At 43.3% G+C, this 18,493-nt stretch overlaps 1 protein-coding gene across 3 annotated transcripts in view; it reads left to right on the top strand.

Annotated features, from left to right (window-relative positions):
* opn5 (opsin 5) overlaps positions 1–18,493 on the top strand; it is a 66,131-nt gene that overhangs the window by 36,420 nt on the left and 11,218 nt on the right. For all 3 annotated transcript variants that reach the window (XM_039598415.1, XM_039598414.1, XM_031730162.2), the window contains one exon: positions 179–298. In XM_039598415.1, the coding sequence (XP_039454349.1) occupies positions 179–298 (120 nt within the window). The remainder of the gene's footprint in view (positions 1–178; positions 299–18,493) is intronic.

The raw sequence follows: 18,493 nt of genomic DNA, 5'->3' as shown, positions 1-18,493 counted from the left end.
CAGATGCTCTGTCAAGATTTGGGCCTGCAGCTTAAATAGTGGTATTGAGCATCTGGTCAAAACTGATGGAAAGTACTAAAAATACTGTCTTGATTTTGATCTACCATGAAGAATGATGGGAAAGAATCTGAACTAATGGATAATTGGTATGATCGCAGTCTTTCTTTCTCTTTTTCAGGAATCATGTCTGCAACAGGGAATGGATATGTCATTTATATGACCATGAAACGGAAGACCAAGTTAAAGCCTCCTGAGCTCATGACTGTTAACCTAGCCATCTTTGATTTTGGCATATCAGGTACTGCATCTCTCAGGTCTACAATGCAGCTATGTTTATCTACAGGTGATATAGACTGTGTGGTAGCTATTAGTATCACATATTATTTTTCAACTATGAGAACTACTGTTCATTACTTTATTATAAACTGTTTTGCATCAAGTCAACTCATGTGTCTTTACTCCTTAATTTGTACTTATTGTCATATACAATGCATCTAATTTCATTGCGTAATAAATACAATTATTATATTGCTTTCAAGTAACAGTACTACAACAACCCTGATGGTGCTTGACACTGTTTAGGAATCTAAAATCTTCAGTATTAATTATGCAATATCATTTGCTACTTACCTTTTTGCTTTGGACTCAAATTATAACTTGTATTTAATACAAGCATTAAAAGCAGGATCTAAACTTGGTGAAACATATAAGTCACTGCTCTCTCATCTACACAGATCGTACAGTGGTTGATTGATTAGGAGCTGCTGTGTTCCTGTGTCTTTAAGGTGGCAGATATTTTACACTTTAAATTGCAGTTACTCTAGAAAGCTGCTTTAACCTGTGTTAATGCACTTAAAATGAAAAGAAAACTATATTTTTTTTAACAATATGCAGTATTCCAATTACGTTTTGTCCTACATGTTTTTAGTGTCTACTGCAAGTTATATTGTAGTTACACTGATTGAGCCAGATCAGTCTGGAGATAAGCAGTAGTGTGTCTTGTGACTTATTAAATTTTGACATGTGCTTCCAAACAAACATGTTTCGTGCTTAAAGAGTTTTGATAGCTTTGAAACATGTCCTATCATTTCAGGTTTACCTCATGCCTGACTAAGTTGACTGTCAGGTCAGTGTTGCACTGCAGTTCGTTCATGGCTACCATCATCAGTAAGAGACCCGAAGGCAGAAATGAGATTCAAGTCCTACTCCCTACTTGTTACATGCTGTAATTCTGTTTGTTAAAAAAAAGACTAAAAGAGAAGAGCTGAATAAATCAAAGCATAAACATGATAGAATAAGAATCTTATATCTAAAATGATTACAGACACCACATTCAGCTGCCAAAAGAGAAAGGAAAAACACCAATAGATATGATAAAATGCCTTTAGCTGAGTATTTTTTCATTAGTCCAGTAGAGTCTAAAATGAGTTTTTCAATGTCCATTTCACACATGATGAGACTGTAGTCAGAAGTGCTCCGCTGCTAACCCTTTGCTCTTAAACGTGATGAAGAGGGTGGTGGATGTACTGAATGCAGTTCCTTGTTTTGCAGGAACCTTGCATGCTGAGGCTTTTCTTAGTGAGCAGCATTGTTCCTAATCTCAGTTTTATGTTGAACGCTTTTACACTCTCAAACACCACATTGACTTGTTTGTTTGAACCCCGCAGGTTCTAATTGAACATGTCACACCTCTGTATAGTGTCAACTAAAAAAAGATTTTGACCCACTTTGATTCAGTGAGTTGAGAAACATGTGTCCTCCTACATGAAAGCTTTGATTTCCTCTCTCAAGCGCTGCCCCTGCTCAGCCAGCTCAGCAAAGAACAGGACATCCCTTTATGCTGCTTCAATTTCCTGACAAGAGGGCAGGAAAAAAACAACACTTCATGACTCCTGACCTGATGTCGCACATCCATTTCACTGTCTGCTAAGGCTATAGTTGGTGTATTCTGGTCCGAATCAGTTGATGAGTTTATAAACATATAGCTTTTCCCTGTGGTTGGGTTTGTTTTCACGCTGCCAAACTGTGGTGTTAATTTCTTTATTAGATTTATTTTTGCCCTACAGTTAAAGGTTTAATTAATTAAAAAGAGAAGATATAAAAACTCCATCTCCCTGATGAAGTCAATGGAACCACATCATCTGCAAAAAGCAGAGATGAGATCCTGAGACCACTTAAGCCTTCAGCCACTTGGCACCAAAATATTCTGTCCATAAACATTATGAAGACAAGTGATAACAAAGGGTGGCGAGCCGAATTTTTTGTCAGCAGTGCGATTCCCCCCCACTTCTTTAAGTCAGCAAAATACATAATACAAAATACAAATAGACTGGTTGGGCAAAGTTCCACACATACTCAGATATCCTGGAGAGAAAAAGGAGGCGGACCGACGTTCCAGGAGCGGAATGAAAACCACATTATTCCTCCATAAACCGACATTTGACTAACAGACTCTCTTCTGGAATCTCTTCTCCAGTACCGTGATGAAGAACTTTCCAGTCACTGGGATTGAAATTCTTGATCCTTCCTTCCACAACCCGACTATATCCTCAGTTGAAGCCAGCAGCACCAAAAAACCACTATAAAGTGTGAGCAGGACAGTGTTTCCCACCCCTGAGTTGCCAGATAAAAGGGTGATGGAAAGTCTTGTTCCATGGTTATAAAAATATAAAGCAATATTAAAGTATCAGATACGCACAATAGATTTCAGACTTAACTATTCGAGGGAAAAAATGACAGCATATTACTGTGAAAATGTTAGGAGATGTTGAGAACTGGTATAACTAAGTGATGAGAACTAACGAACAACAAGCAACCTTGAAAACCACTGGAAAGTCAATCACCTATCTTCAGTGTAAAGGAAGGTGATCCTAGTGCAGGGGTGTCGGACTCCAGGCCTCGAGGGCCGGTGTCCTGCAGGTTTTAGATCTCACCCTGGGTCAACACACCTGAATAAAATGATTAGCTCATTACCAGGCCTCTGCAGAACTTCAAGACATGTTGAGGAGGTCATTTAGCCATTTAAATCAGCTGTGTTGGATCAAGGACACATCTAAAACCTGCAGGACACCGGCCCTCGAGGCCTGGAGTTCGACACATGTGTCCTAGTGTGTTACAAAATGTAACTGGTCCTTCATGTCCATGTATTTCTCATGCTCCACCTCTCTACAACATTTCTTGTAATTTGGGCTGGCCAGAATAATGATATTAAAGATTAGGTGTGGATGTGTATCTAATGTCCAACAACCCCTTAAGCAAGAAGTAAGGTGGAATTTTTATCGTGTTTCTTACTGCTTCCCTAACCCGACCTGAATATAAATTGCCCAGCATCAGTCAGCTCCTCACTCAGGACACCTTCACTAAAGCTGTATTAGCTCACCCTTAGCATTTTCATTGATTCATTTATTCATAGACACGGGACAAATGAAATAATTTCCATTCCAATAGCTCTTTCCTCTCCTGGTGAGATTGGGCTGTCTGTCCGTTTCCTGGCTTTACATTTCATTTTAAGATTTTAGTCCTGTTTGTTGCACTGCATCCCATATGTTGTTGTCCAGCCTGAAACTGTTTCAGATCAGGTTTAGTTTAAATCCCTTCAGAACATTTAGGAACTAGTGTTTTTTCTTTTTCCAGATGAGTGACTTGTTTTCCAATGAAAACTGATGTGAGATGCCAGACGAATATGTCTGACATTTAGAATTTTATTTGGGATCTTCTAAACATTGAGGACTGTCACATTATGTTGCAGATTAACACTTGTCCGGCTGGTAGGAGGTGATGGAAAGGTCATTTGTCTTGATGAATACTTGTCAGAATTTGAAAACAATTGGGAGTGGAGTGGGGGGGGCATCGTTAAACTCATTTTATCACTTTCTCTGCCAGATGCCAGTCACTGCCAGCATTTTTAATGATATTCTCTAAAGTTTCAATACTGCCTGTTTTGGAATACAAAACATAATTAATTTGAACATAAAACTAAAACATATTTTCATGTTTGTTTGTTTGTTTGGTTTTTTTTTGTCTCGTTTTCATAGATTAAATTCAGTCGTCTAGCAAAAAACCCCAAACAAATAATTATACTACTACTACTAATAATAATAATAATGATAGTAATAATGATAGCAGTAGTTTTGTACAGTAAAAATGTAAAATGTAATGGGAAACCCCAGCCTTTAGAACACTAAAGCAATGGCCTTCTTGCAACCTTTACTTATAGCTGTATGGTTATATATTGTTTTGCTTGTTTGGAGTTATAGGGACCCCAAAAAAGTTAGATCTTTGAGTGGTGCATTGGGTAGCATTCCCCAAAATGCAAGGGGACACTAGAACCTTTACAGTAGTAAGATGTTTCTTTCTATACCCTCTTTCTAGCACAAACCCTGCATCTGCAGCTTGGGTCTTGCTTTTTGGGTGTTAGCAGGATTGGCGTAAGTGCTACAAAATTTGCAAGCTCTTGTATGAATGTGCGTGAAACTGGGTGAATGATTCTTGTAGTCAAAAGCTTATTGAGTGCTCATTTAGAGTAGAAGAGCACTATATAAGTACCAGCCCATTACCATCCAGTTGTGATTGTAGAATGCCTGTAAAGTACTGACATTGATGAAATGGCATACACCTTCAGTGTGCTTTTTATATGATTAGTTTTGATCATCATCTGCCTGCTGTGCATGGATTCTGATGTTTGCACATATTAGCGTGGGATGCTGACCTGTGTCTGCCCCATGCTGTGCAGACACAGTCTGTAGTTAAACCAAAAAAGACCATGTGCACACTGAAAGTGAACAGAGCCAGCTTATCAGTCCATGTGTTTCCCCTCTAGCTACTTGCGCAGTTGTCCTGCCTCACAGTAAGTGTTTTTCAAACCATCCTGCTGTCCTCTGCTGCCTTGTGATATGAATGATGACATCGCTCTATTGAGAAAAACTGAAGACTTTTATTCAAAACTGGGTCAGTTGAGTACTCGCTTAAAGGTCAGAATGTCTTGGTACACTTATGAACCATATCAGCCAAGAATTCTGAATCATGCTGCAGTGATTCACAGTGTTTTGGAAGACTTAATTATACATCTTCATTAGCTGTACATTCTTCTTGTCTCTTCCCCTCTTCATTTAATTAAATTTGATTCTTCCTGAAAGTGTGTTTGCCGAAAGCCACAACACTGGGGACTCAAAAAATGAAGTCAAATTCACCTGTTATTTTACTGACCAGTTGAGGCTAGCTTCTCTTTGACTAAGAGGGCAATATGAAGCTTTGTTCCATTATAGAAATGTAATTGATAGTTGTCTGCAAGGCCTCAACTTCACTAACTGGACCTCTCAACTGTGTTTGTGCTGTCGTTGCCTTTAGAAGCATTTCAGTGGAGATACCTGACAAATAAGCTGCTTTGTAAATGGTTAATGGAGTAGTTCTTATATAGCGCTTCCCTACTCTATCTGAGCACTCAAGGCACTTTACACAACTTGCCACATTCACCAAAGCACTCTATTCTAACATTCACATGCCAATGGATGCATCGCTAGTATCTTGGATATTTGGCATGCAGACTATAGCGGACAGGGATCAAATAAAAACCACCAGCCTTCTAGTTAGTAAGTGACATCCTCTGTCACCTGACCCACCCCAACTTAGCCCCAGTGAGGATTGATCTCACAACCCCTGGTTTAGAAAGCCAGTGTTCTAACCACAACAGCTATGGAGCCTTTTCAGTACAGCCTATAAGTTTAGTACTTAGCAGTGTGTCTATGTACTGCAGCTTTTATGAAGCTAGCTGGCATTAGCCAATAGCATCACAGTCTAGTTCAAATATCTATCTCCAAAAAGCTAACACAGTTTTCAAAGTACTAACTCTGAAAAGTCCAAAAATCAATGGTTGATTTAAAAAATTTATATTTTTTGTAGGTATTAGTTTTTGAAAGGAATATCATACACCACATTAAACTATGGTCAATTTAAAGGCCGCTATTTTACTGCTGCAACTACTACAAGGATAATTTACAGTATGTGCTTTGCAGATCGGGGTTGTGTCCCTCAGGCATCAATTATTATGATATCTTGCTAATTGAGATAATATTATGCATATATTATATAGTTTATAGTTTCACTGCATCTTTGTAGATAGCTAAGATGTAAGTGTGTGTTTATGGTGATCAATTTTTTTCTTTTTGCAGCAACCCAAGTTGATCTCAAGATGTTGTTTAATCATGTGTTTGTGTATGTATAGTGGAGGGCATGCTCAAGAGTGGAGAAGAGACTTATGAAAACAGGCTTAATTAGCTTATTAGTTGAACTATAGGTCTAAAAAAAGAACCAGGCAGATTTTATGACATTATAAAGTTTAGCTGTTAAGACCTGTCACCGTATGGTCACTACTTAGTCTAATTTGTTCATTGCTGTAGGTCCACGCTAACCCTACTTTCGAACATACTTAATTGCAGCTATACAGGGAGTGCAGAATTATTAGGCAAGTTGTATTTTTGAGGAATAATTTTATTATTGAACAACAACCATGTTCTCAATGAACCCAAAAAACTCATTAATATCAAAGCTGAATGTTTTTGGAAGTAGTTTTAGTTTGTTTTTAGTTTTAGCTATTTTAGGGGATATCTGTGTGTGCAGGTGACTATTACTGTGCATAATTATTAGGCAACTTAACAAAAACAAATATATACCCATTTCAATTATTTATTTTTACCAGTGAAACCAATATAACATCTCCACATTCACAAATATACATTTCTGACATTCAAAAACAAAACAAAAACAAATCAGCGACCAGTATAGCCACCTTTCTTTGCAAGGACACTCAAAAGCCTGCCATCCATGGATCCTGTCAGTGTTTTGATCTGTTCACCATCAACATTGCGTGCAGCAGCAACCACAGCCTCCCAGACACTGTTCAGAGAGGTGTACTGTTTTCCCTACTTGTAAATCTCACATTTGATGATGGACCACAGGTTCTCAATGGGGTTCAGATCAGGTGAACAAGGAGGCCATGTCATTAGTTTTTCTCCTTTTATACCCTTTCTTGCCAGCCACGCTGTGGAGTACTTGGACGCGTGTGATGGAGCATTGTCCTGCATGAAAATCATGTTTTTCTTGAAGGATGCAGACTTCTTCCTGTACCACTGCTTGAAGAAGGTGTCTTCCAGAAACTGGCAGTAGGACTGGGAGTTGAGCTTGACTCCATCCTCAACCCGAAAAAGGCCCCACAAGCTCATCTTTGATGATACCAGCCCAAACCAGTACTCCACCTCCACCTTGCTGACGCCTGAGTCGGACTGGAGCTCTCTGCCCTTTACCAATCCAGCCACGGGCCCATCCATCTGGCCCATCAAGACTCACTCTCATTTCATCAGTCCATAAAAACCTTAGAAAAATCAGTCGTGAGATATTTCTTGGCCCAGTCTTGACGTTTCAGCTTGTGTGTCTTGTTCAGTGGTGGTCGCTCTTTCAGCCTTTCTTACCTTGGCCATGTCTCTGAGTATTGCACACATTGTGCTTTTGGGCACCCAGTGATGTTGCAGCTCTGAAATATGGCCAAACTGGTGGCAAGTGGCATCTTGGCAGCTGCACGCTTGACTTTTCTCAGTTCATGGGCAGTTATTTTGCACCTTGGTTTTCCACACGCTTCTTGCGACCCTGTTGACTATTTTGAATGAAACGCTTGATTGTTCGATGATCACGCTTCAGAAGCTTTGCAATTTTAAGACTGCTGCATCCCTCTGCAAGATATCTCACTATTTTTGAATTTTCTGAGCCTGTCAAGTCCTTCTTTTGACCCATTTTGCCAAAGGAAAGGAAGTTGCCTAATAATTATGCACACCTGATATAGGGTGTTGATGTCATTAGACCACACGCCTTCTCATTACAGAGATGCACATCACCTAATATGCTTAATTGGTAGTAGGCTTTCGAGCCTATACAGCTTGGAGTAAGACAACATGCATGAAGAGGATGATGTGGACAAAATACTCATTTGCCTAATAATTCTGCACTCCCTGTATTGGCTGTCGGCAATCTAACAGCGAGTTGATAGGTGGTGTCCAAAACAGTACAGGTGGATGTTCAGTTCAGTTCATTTTTATTTCAAACATATACATTCACCAACATTCCATAATATCATTACATTCAGTTGTTTGAAAAGGAGTAGGCAGAAGTATCTACTTTATTTGCCCCCTTATTTCTTTTTTGAATTGTATTTTAAACTGGTTTAAACTGTTTATGCTTCTGCCGTTAAGAATATCTATTAAAAAGTCAATCTATAATATGAAGTCTTAGTTTTGCCACTGTCAATTTAGCTTTTTAAAAAATTTCAGTCACAGTGGTTGATAACCAATAAGTACCTAAACCATTACACATGAATGGGAACAAAATGGGGGTCTTTGGGAACTTCTCAACTGATTTTGATTCTAATTCCAATATGTCTGTTCAAAACCATCTATTCATTGATGCAGTAAATAGAAAGGGGCTTGGGTTTGCTTTGAGAGTCTCTCGCACCAGTGAAATGCTAAATGAAACATTATTTATAGAGTTAATTTTGAGGGTGACCATAGATTGATTCCAGAAAGACCTGAAAATAAACAATAAGCAATCCTTTAGATGTAAGGGAAGTGTTAGGGCAGCATGACAGGACAAAATATGTGTAACTGAGTGTGGACATTAATTCAACTAAGTTAACCCTAACTGAACAATGGTTTTACAGTTTAGAAAAGACAGGCATCCTTGGCGTGACCCAAACAGTGAGGGTTGCCTCATACGACATGGGTGCATATGCCCTGAGCGGCTTTTCCACGGTGTGACTCCTGGAGCTTTTGCTTCATGTCAGCCCCAAACTCTTTTTCTGTGCTTCTTGTGATTCTTTCAATTTTGAGTCAGATGTCAAGATTCAAGATTCAAGATCCTTTTTTTTTGTCATGAACATGTCAATATTTTAAATTATGATTTTAGTCTCAAGCCAGTATTTTTGTAACAAAGAAATATGGCAAAATGGAAACTTTAATAGCAGGATGGTTGGGTGGGTGAGAATTGCATAGTTTAAAAGTGATTAGAAGGAAACCTGGGGCCAAAAAAATAACTTGATCAGCTTTATTTCTGCCACCAGCAGCTGTTATCATTGAATCAGCTCTGATAAACTCACTGTAATGTTACTACATATGTATTGGATCTGGGAAGGAATACTAAATGTTGGTACCACGATGCATCAGTGAAAATGAACAACATTTAGTATTTAGATGGAACAGTTGAGATCATTGCTAAGATAACATGGATGGCTGTGTTAATTGTTGGGGTTTTTTGGTCTACAACTGCAACTATATCTTTTTTTATTTCAGAAGCTGCTTCTGATGGTTTCACATCTTCACTTTATTTTGTTTTGCTTGTGGAAACATTCAGTTGATTGCAGTGAGGTGCCTTTTATAAAAAGCCCCTTTTATTCAGCAGTGATTTCACTATGTTTGTTGGTCTGAGGGTGTCTTTTTAATGTAATTGATGAAAATTGTCTCAAAAAATGCACAGAATACATTTTCACTAAACAAGATCTACATTTTTGTTTGTAAAACACTCCCCTATCAAGGCAATTTTACTTGAATCACTGAAAAAAAATGGTCAATAATATATGTAAGTGTAGAGATGGAGTTTTAGACTCAAGATCGATAGTGTTAGTTTAGTCAGGCCAGAAAGTCAGGCTTGGATGTAGTCCCAGCAGGTCATCATCATCAGCTGATAGCGTAACTAATCGCCTGCTACACATGTTGTTCACTGCTACATATAGTGCGTCTTAAATCAGCTACTTTAGCTTGCCTACAATTCCTGCACAGCTGCAAGCCACTTTGCAACCCACCTCTATCTCAGTTGTAAACTCATGAGCCATTTTTATTTTTAAATTTCACACTGTGCAAATTTCAGTGTTATGCATAAATTTAATCTCATTTGTTCATCAGTATTTATTTTTTCCTGATAGTTATCAAGTGATTTTTGTACTGTTACTTAAGATAGGGTGACCATATTTTGATACAGTCATAAAGAACTTTAATAATACTGTTTGCATAAAGAAAATTTTAACATATTCAAATGATGCTGTCTCTGTGTGGTTAATGAATGGTGAAATAAAAAAATGTGATATAGGCTTTTACAAGTCAACAAGGGCAAAAAAAAACAACTTAAAAACCTCTGGAATTAAATAATGGTACTGTGGTGGACCACTGGAGGGCTCCACTCACACCCAGTTCTCAGGAAGTGTTGTTGCTATGTTTTGGAGAGAAAAGTGTTCAGTTGTGTTGTGATGAGGAATAAACGAGGAGTGTTAATCGAGAGCTCTCGTGTCGTCTGTGTTTACCTCCACATTGGTGACCCCTGACTCGAACATGCTGCAGTCCAATGGTGGCACCGACTCCGCTCTGGATGCATCAGCAGCCGCCAGCCCTCTGCCTCTGCCTCCGGCTGCAGCTGCGTTTGCTGTGCCGCTCGAGCTGCCGGACTTTTGGCTTCACGATCCCCCGTCGTGGTTCGTGCACGTGGAGGCTCAGTTCGCCCTTCGTGGCATCTCGGCTGACGACACGAAATATGACCAGGTGGTGGCCTCTCTCGACCCGCTAGCCACCTGTCGTGCGTTGACTCTCCTCCGGGACCCACCCGCCCGAGGGAAGTACGCCGCCCTTAAGGAGCTGCTTCTTTGGCGCTATGCCCTCTCCGACGCAGAGCGAGCCGAGAAGCTCCTCTCCCTCTCAGGCCTGGGTGGCGGTACGGCTCTCGAACTGATGGAGCGCATGCTGTCCTTTCTCGGTCCGGACGACGGGGGATTCCTGTTCGCCCACATCTTCCTCCGACAGCTGCCGGCAGCCGTGAGAGCCGGCCTCGCCAACTCTCCGCTTCTGGGCACGGCGATTATCGCTCCCTGGCTGAGGACGCGGATCGTATTCTCTTGGCTACCCGCGCTTTCCACGATCACGACCTAGTTCCAGCCTCGCCGGGCGGCTCTTCTACTCCCCGCTGACCTGCCCTGACCGCCCGCGCCTTCGCTGGCGGCAAAGGTCACGGCACAGCGACACCGCGGACGGGACCTCTGTTCCTACCATCAGCGTTTTGGCCCCAGAGCGCGCCGCTGCTTGCTGCCTTGTGCTTTTCTGACCCTGGGACACGGGCCCCGACAGCGCGCTGTAGCGGCCGCGACCGCTGGCGACAAAGAAAAACTGCTCTTCATAGAAGACTCAAGGCCCGGGAGACGATTCCTGGTCGACTCCGGCTCCCAGAAGAGCCTCCTTCCCCCGTCCGGCGCTGACAGTTTAGCAGCGGGCTGCGGACCGCAGCTTATTGCGGCTAATGGCTCTCCCATCGCAACGTTCGGGGAAAGGTTCGTGACTGTTTGGTTTCATGGTCGGGATTTCCAATGGACCTTTGTTGTTGCCGCTAGCTCTGTACCTATTTTGGGCGCTGATTTTCTTTGTGCCCACGGACTGCTGGTCGATGTCGCTAACAGACGCTAATCGACGCCCGCCCAGTCTTTTTCTTCAGTGCCCTGTTTCACTCGCGCCATCAAGCCCCTGAATCGGGCTAATTTGGTGACTTCTGGGAATGTTTTTCAGCGTTTGCTCTCTGAGTTCCCTTCACTGACTGTTCCTAATTTCTCAAACACGGCAACGAAGCACGGGGTTGAACATTATATTCCGACGGTCGGTCCCCCAGTGTTCGCATGCGCGCGCTGCCTTGACCCCGCGAAACTCTCCGTCGCTCGGGAAGAGTTTGCCGCTATGGAGCGCCTCGGCATTGTGCAGCGCTCGAATAGTGCCTGGGCCTCTCCGCTACACATGGTGCCCAAGTCCGATGGTCGGTGGTGGCCGTGTGGGGATTTTCGCCGTTTGAATAATGTCACGGAGAACGACCGTTACCCAATTCCCCACATACAGGAGTTTTCCGCCCACCTCGCTGGCACCTCGATTTTTTCTAAAATTGACTGCGCGGGGTATCACCAGGTTCCGTCGCGGCGCCGAAGACGCCCCAAAACTGCCGTTATTACCCCTTTCGCCTGTTTGAATTTTTGCGCATGCCGTTCGGCCTGAAAGGCGCCGCCCAGACTTTTCAGCGGTTGATGGACTCTGTCTTGCGCGGGCTGCCTTTCATCTTCGTGTACCTTGACGATATATTGGTGGCCAGCTGTTCTGAGAGTCAGCACGCGTCACATTTGCATCAGGTTTTCCAGCGCTTGGCGGCACACGGCCTGATCGTCAACCCTCCAAGTGCCAGTTCGGCTTGCGGTTCTGGATTTCTTGGGCCACCGCATTTCCGCTGACGGTGTGGTTCCATTGCCGGACAAGGTCCGGGGCGTTTCGGCTTTTTCCGCCCAGCGTCCGCTAAAGCGCTGCAGGAGTTCTTGGGGATGGTCAATTTTCTACAACCGCTTTCTCCCCAGAGTTGCGCACCTGCTGCAGCCTCTCTATGCTGCTTTGAAGGGTAAAACTGCTAAGGACCCGATTGATTGGCTCCCTGAACGCATCCAGGCATTTTCTGAGGCCAAGGCCGCGCTGGCAAACGCCGCCCTGCTGGCCCACCCGTTTCCGTCGGTGGAGATTGCGTTGACCACCGACGCGTCGGACGTGGCGGTGGGCGCAGTGTTGGAGCAGCGGGTCTCCGGTGTCTGGCAACCGCTTGCCTTTTTCAGTCACACGCTTAGGGACAGTGAGCGCAAATATAGCGTTTTTGACAGGGAGTTGCTGGCCCTGCACCTCGCGACCTGGCATTTTCGTTTTTTTCTAGAGGGTCGGAGTTTCACCGCGTACGTGGATCATAAACCCTTGACATTCGCGATGTCCAAGGTCTCTGACCCGTGGAGCGGGCGCCAGCAGCGCCAGCTGGCAGCCATTTCCGAGTTCACAACTGACATTCAGCACGTGGCTGGTAAGTCCAACTGCGTGGCTGACTGTCTATCCCACGCGCTGGTTTCTCTCGTTTATGTTGGCATAGACCTTGACGCTATGGCCGCTGACCAACGGGCGGACCCGGATGTCCTTGCCCTTCGGTCTGAGCAAACGGGCCTTGTACTGGAGGACAGACCCGTTTGGAACGGCGGGCCTAGCCTGCTTTGTGACGTCTCCACCGGCCGACCACGCCCTGTAGTTCCACTTTCGTGGCATCGTCGCGTTTTCGACTCCGTACACGCCCTCTCTCATCCGGGCGTCCGGGCGTCCGGGCCTCGGTCAAGCTGGTCAGCTCCAGGTTCGTTTGGCCGGGCCTTCGTAAATCGGTGAAAGACTGGGCAGCAGCGTGCATCCCATGCCAACGCACTAAGATCCATAGGCACACACAGGCGCCCCTCGAATCCTTCCGCGTTCCAGGGAGGCGTTTTGATCATGTACATGTGGATCTGGTTGGTCCCCTGCCGCAGTCACAAGGTTTCACGCACCGTTTGACTGTGGTGGACCGCACAACCCGCTGGCCTGAGGCGGTGCCTCTGGTGTCCACTACAGCAGCAGCAGTGGCCAGGGCATTTTGTCAACGTGGGTTTCAAGCGTTTCGGGTCCCCTGCCGACATCACCTCAGACAGGGGCCCCAGTTCGCTTCCGAGCTTTGGTCTGCCATGGCTGACGGCCTGGGCATCAAGGTCCACCGAACCACTGCGTACCACCCGCAGGCCAATGGGATGTGCGAGCGTTTCCACCGGTCGCTTAAGGCCGCGTTCCGTGCTTCTCTCACAGATGGCAACTGGGTTGACCGCCTTCCATGGGTTTTACTGGGGTTGCGCTATGCGGTTAAAGAAGACCTCGGGTTTCCCGGCTGAACTTGTCTCGGTCAGCCCCTCCGGGTCCCCGGGAATTCTTGCCCGAGAGCCCACCTCCGTGCTTCGCTCCCTCTGTGCTGTCTCTCCGTCCCCCGAGAGACTCGTTTTCTCTTCCTGGCCCAGTGCACCATTGTCTGCCCGACACCTTTGTTCCGAGGTCGTTGGACTCTTCACAGTTTGTTTTCATCAGGCATGACGCTCATAGGCCTCCGCTGCGTCCACTGTATGACGGCCCCTTTAGGGTTATTCAACCGGGCCGGAAGCATTTCCTTTTGGACTTTGGGGGTCGTCAGGACACTGTTTCTATTGACAGACTTAAGCCGGCACATGTGCTGCAGGATGATCAGTTGGTGCTGGCTCAGGCCCCCCGCCGTGGCCGCCCGCCTTCCACTGGACTGGACAACCCTGCTTCTTCCTCTGGGAGCACCCCCCACCTGGCGGGGCCCAAGCTATCTTCAGCTTCTCCTGGCCGCCCATGCCAGCCTGGTCCTCAGGCTCGTTTCCCTCAGCCAGCTCTCCACCTCCCGGTTCAGCCGTTCTGGACGTTTGATTAAAGCGAGGGTTCTGGACTAGGGGATGACCCTACTGGGTGTTCGGGGGGGGCATGTGTGGTGGACCACTGGAGGGCTCCACTCACACCCAGTTTTCAGGAAGTGTTGTTGCTATGTTTTGAAGGGAAAAGTGTTCAGTTGTGTTGTGATGAGGAATAAACGAGGAGTGTTAATCGAGAGCTCTCGTGTCGTCTGTGTTTACCTCCACAGTACAGAAATAAGGCCTCATCTGTATAAGAAAAATTACCAGTACCGGGACGGTACGAGGGAAATTTTTTTTGCAGTTCATCTGAAAAGCTGCAGCCGTGCTTTGGCATCTTTTAAACATCACTAGGCGCTGCTGCACGCTGTCTGTCCCGTCTGTGAGCGCAGAACAACCACTCACAAAGCAGCTGCTCGGGGATGAAGTCACACATATGGGTCCTCTGTAGGAAAATCCGGACATTTTCATTAATCTCGAAAATCCCCCCGGGCGCCCTGGACAGAACGTGAAAAGTGGACATGTCCGGGGAAAAGAGGACGGTTGGTCACCCTACCTAAGACTGTAAATAAGAAACTGACAAAGCTTCTGGACCTGCATAGTGAAAACAATGCTTAAGTGTCTTAAACCTATTCTGTCTAATGGCCATTAGGGGGAGACTCTTCTGGTTGCAAGAACACACAATTCCATAAAAGTCTATGAAAAAATGGCCTTTAAATTCAATATAATATTGATTTTCTAAATTATGGTTAAAAAAAATGATGAGAAAGGTGTGCTTTAGGGTGGGCCTACTGTTGCATTAACAAATCAGTACTGTATAAGCAGGAAGGTCCCTCACTCATCACATCCAGTTTCCAAACATCATGACAGTGCAACTACTCAGCTTAAAACCTCACAACTAAGGCTGTTCAATATAACCATATATATCGGATGACGATATGCAAACGTCTATTGTTTCATATTACGCTATCATTTGTTTCGTGGTGTTGCAAAATAAACGGCAATATTTTTTCATCATTTTTATAGTCACTGTAGTATTAATTTCTAAAAGTTCTCTTTTTCTCTTATATTTAATATAACCACACTACGGATGGACAAGTGACTGCTTTTATGCGTTGTCTTTAGCAACAACGACGATAAAACCATCGCATGGCTCCGTCGTCCGCTTGTTTATTTTCCACATAAAAATTTTTCACAATAAAGCTGAAGATCCTGTTGAGATTTTTCAAAATAAACTGAATCACGTGAAAGAGTGTGCAGAGTGTTTACAGATGAGAAGCAAAAAAGAGCCGTCAGGTGCTAAAAAATAAACCTTAGACTCAAACGTTAGAACAGCCTTTTTCTCGCAGCACGCCATCTAATACATACTCACAAAGAAAATGGCAGCAGTTACAACTTATGTCTAAAAATATATAGCTTCATGCATCGGTCAAAACACTTGACTCCAGGTACATGATGCCCAGCTGAAAACACTTCACGCAAATCGAGTTGCCCGAGATTCACAGAAGTTACAAATTTTTGTGATATATATCATTGTCGGGACGATAAATGTCTTATATCCGGATATGAGATTTTGGTCATATTGCACAGCCCTACTCACAACTATTGTGCAAAGTCACTGTGGCTAAGTATATTCTTTAGCATATACAGTATATGTACAACCAAAATGCAGAAGCCCTTTTGTTCTAAACTAATTAACCATTACTTCCCAATATATGTCCCACTCCTTTGTGCATTTTTAACTCATCTTAAAGGGAACTTTCTGTCAGAAATAATCTTTAAATATACTATCAGCAGAAGACCTCAGTGTTTTTTGTTTTTGATTTTACTGTTGGCTTTTAATTACTTTCCTGTCAGCTTACACAACTATGGATCAATACATACATATTTATTACATTTTAAAAATGAATGAAAATAATTCATTATCAGACACCATTTAAGTAAAATTACATCACCTCCATCACCATCATATAAATTGATTTAAACATTGTTACATATTTATACCTTCCATAATGCTCCATCCTCTGTTGTAATCCTGACTAATCCTCTTTGGTTGACTGGCTTACTCACTAAGCCTTTTTCACTGGGCCTTACAAGGACATGCTGTGGTCTCCCTGATCATTGTAAAAACAATACACCATAAACAAAAGCTAGTACAGTTATGCTTCTGAATCCAAGATAACACAATGGTCAGTATAAATAAAAAAAAAGAAAGCTTTACATTTAGTCATATTCATAATGGAAGAAGAGTCCAGGACCAGTTTCTCTAGATTAGAGGACACATACATTAACATTATGAATGATCTCCATTATTGAAATCATTTTTTTTTTTTTGCAGTACAGGAATTAAAGATTATGAGGTCATTCAGACGTGCTTGTCATGTAGGATGGATAGTAACATCAAAAACTGGTTGCCATAATGAATTACCATTAAAAAATATTCAATATATTCATGAGCAACACTTAGACATCCCATTAATTTAATAAAGGAAAAATCATGTTATCTGGTAGTTGCGACGAGGAATGTGATCAGAACCAGTGCACAGGGGTTTTGGGATGTCTGCTCCGAAGTCCAAGTGCAACGTTAGAGTTTTATCCCTGTCTTCACTGAGTCCTCACCCTGACTGTTGAGAGCCTGGCCTGAAATAATTTTGGTCTTCACTCTGCTTTGATGTAACAGAGCAACTTTTAAATGAACTGACCTTAATGTGGAGCACTGGAGGGAGGACAAGAATCCTAGTACGGATTGCATATAAAACATGCATCTTGAATTGGTTATCGTGGATGGCTGAGTATGGGAGAGCTCTGTAAAGTTTGCGGTTTCCAGTTTGCATTGCATTTTTTCCAAGTTTCATACAGCTTGGAGAGTAAATAGTGAGTGAAGGCACTGACTTGCTACAGGGGAGTCAGTGTCTTCCATGCAAACTGAATGTGGAGGTCTGCTAAAGACTTAACCAATCACAGATTTTCACCTGATGACAGCCAGCAGCCTCCAAATACCACTCACCACCACTCAGAGAATAAAAATCCCCCCTTAGATACTGGAGGTTGACTGGAGGTTGTTAACCAGCTTCTAGGCTTATGTGACTGAGGTCTTAATAAATCTGGCCCTTAATCAACTGATTGTTTCATTCCAGCAGAATTTCAGAATGTAAAGCTTTGAGAGATGATTTTTGTTATTGTCCTTGTGCTGCCTTACCATGCCACAGCCTTGCTGCTATATCTCTGAATAGAATAACAATTTACATATTAATCCTTTCCTTGTGACCTAGGACAGCAATGGTCAACATTACACAAACCAAAGAGCAAACAAATGTTATTTGTTTATGGGGGCAGGAATCATGTCATGACTGAGAAATATATGTAAATCTTGTTAAGGCTACAAGCATGTGAGCAGGGGTGTGGAAGTGTGTGTATAACCCCTGCTGAGTTTCAGTGAATCCAAGTGAGCATTTGGGTTATCATGTCTGGAACCGGTCGCAGCAGATGGCCGCCCCTCCCTGAGCCTGGTTCTGCCGGAGGTTTCTTCCTGTTAAAAGGGAGTTTTTCCTTCCCACTGTCGCCAAAGTGCTTGCTCATAGGGGGTCATATGATTGTTGGGTTTTTCTCTGTATTTATTATTGTGCTATCTACTGTACAATATAAAGCGCCTTGAGGTGACTTTTGTTGTGATTTGGCGCTATATAAATAAAATTGAATTGAATTGAATTGAATCCCGACTAGAGATTCTTGGAACGCGGTGGCTTTTTGCCCATCCAGCTATCTAGGAAGAGGGCCCACATTTGACACAACAGTCAGGAAGTCAGTGTGGTGTGAGCGATACAGTGGATCTTTGTGTTGAGCTCTGTAGCCCATGTGGTGTGTGAAGGATATTTTGATCTCAAATCCCAAGACAATTATCTGTCCACCATAACCTTCACATAAACTGTCTGGATTTTACGGAACATTCATTACAAGAATTACTCCTAATGCTAAAGTCAGTATTAGCATCTTTTCCTTATTGCTGTTCAGTAATGAGAAACTAAAGTGAGTTGTTACAAGATCTGTCTCATGTATTCCTTAATTTTCCTCAAACTTAAGATCAAAGAGGCTTTTGCAGCCAGTGATACAGGACATGGAGGGAAAGGTCACGTTTAACTTTTACCTCCTGTTGCTTAAACATGCAGCACTCATAACTGTTGTTAAGGCTGCAAT

This window comes from Oreochromis aureus, linkage group 15 (genome assembly GCF_013358895.1).
Source record: "Oreochromis aureus strain Israel breed Guangdong linkage group 15, ZZ_aureus, whole genome shotgun sequence".
Taxonomy (NCBI): Eukaryota; Metazoa; Chordata; class Actinopteri; order Cichliformes; family Cichlidae; genus Oreochromis; species Oreochromis aureus.
Note: the sequence above shows the minus strand (reverse complement) of the source record. Positions and strands in the feature narration are given on the sequence as shown.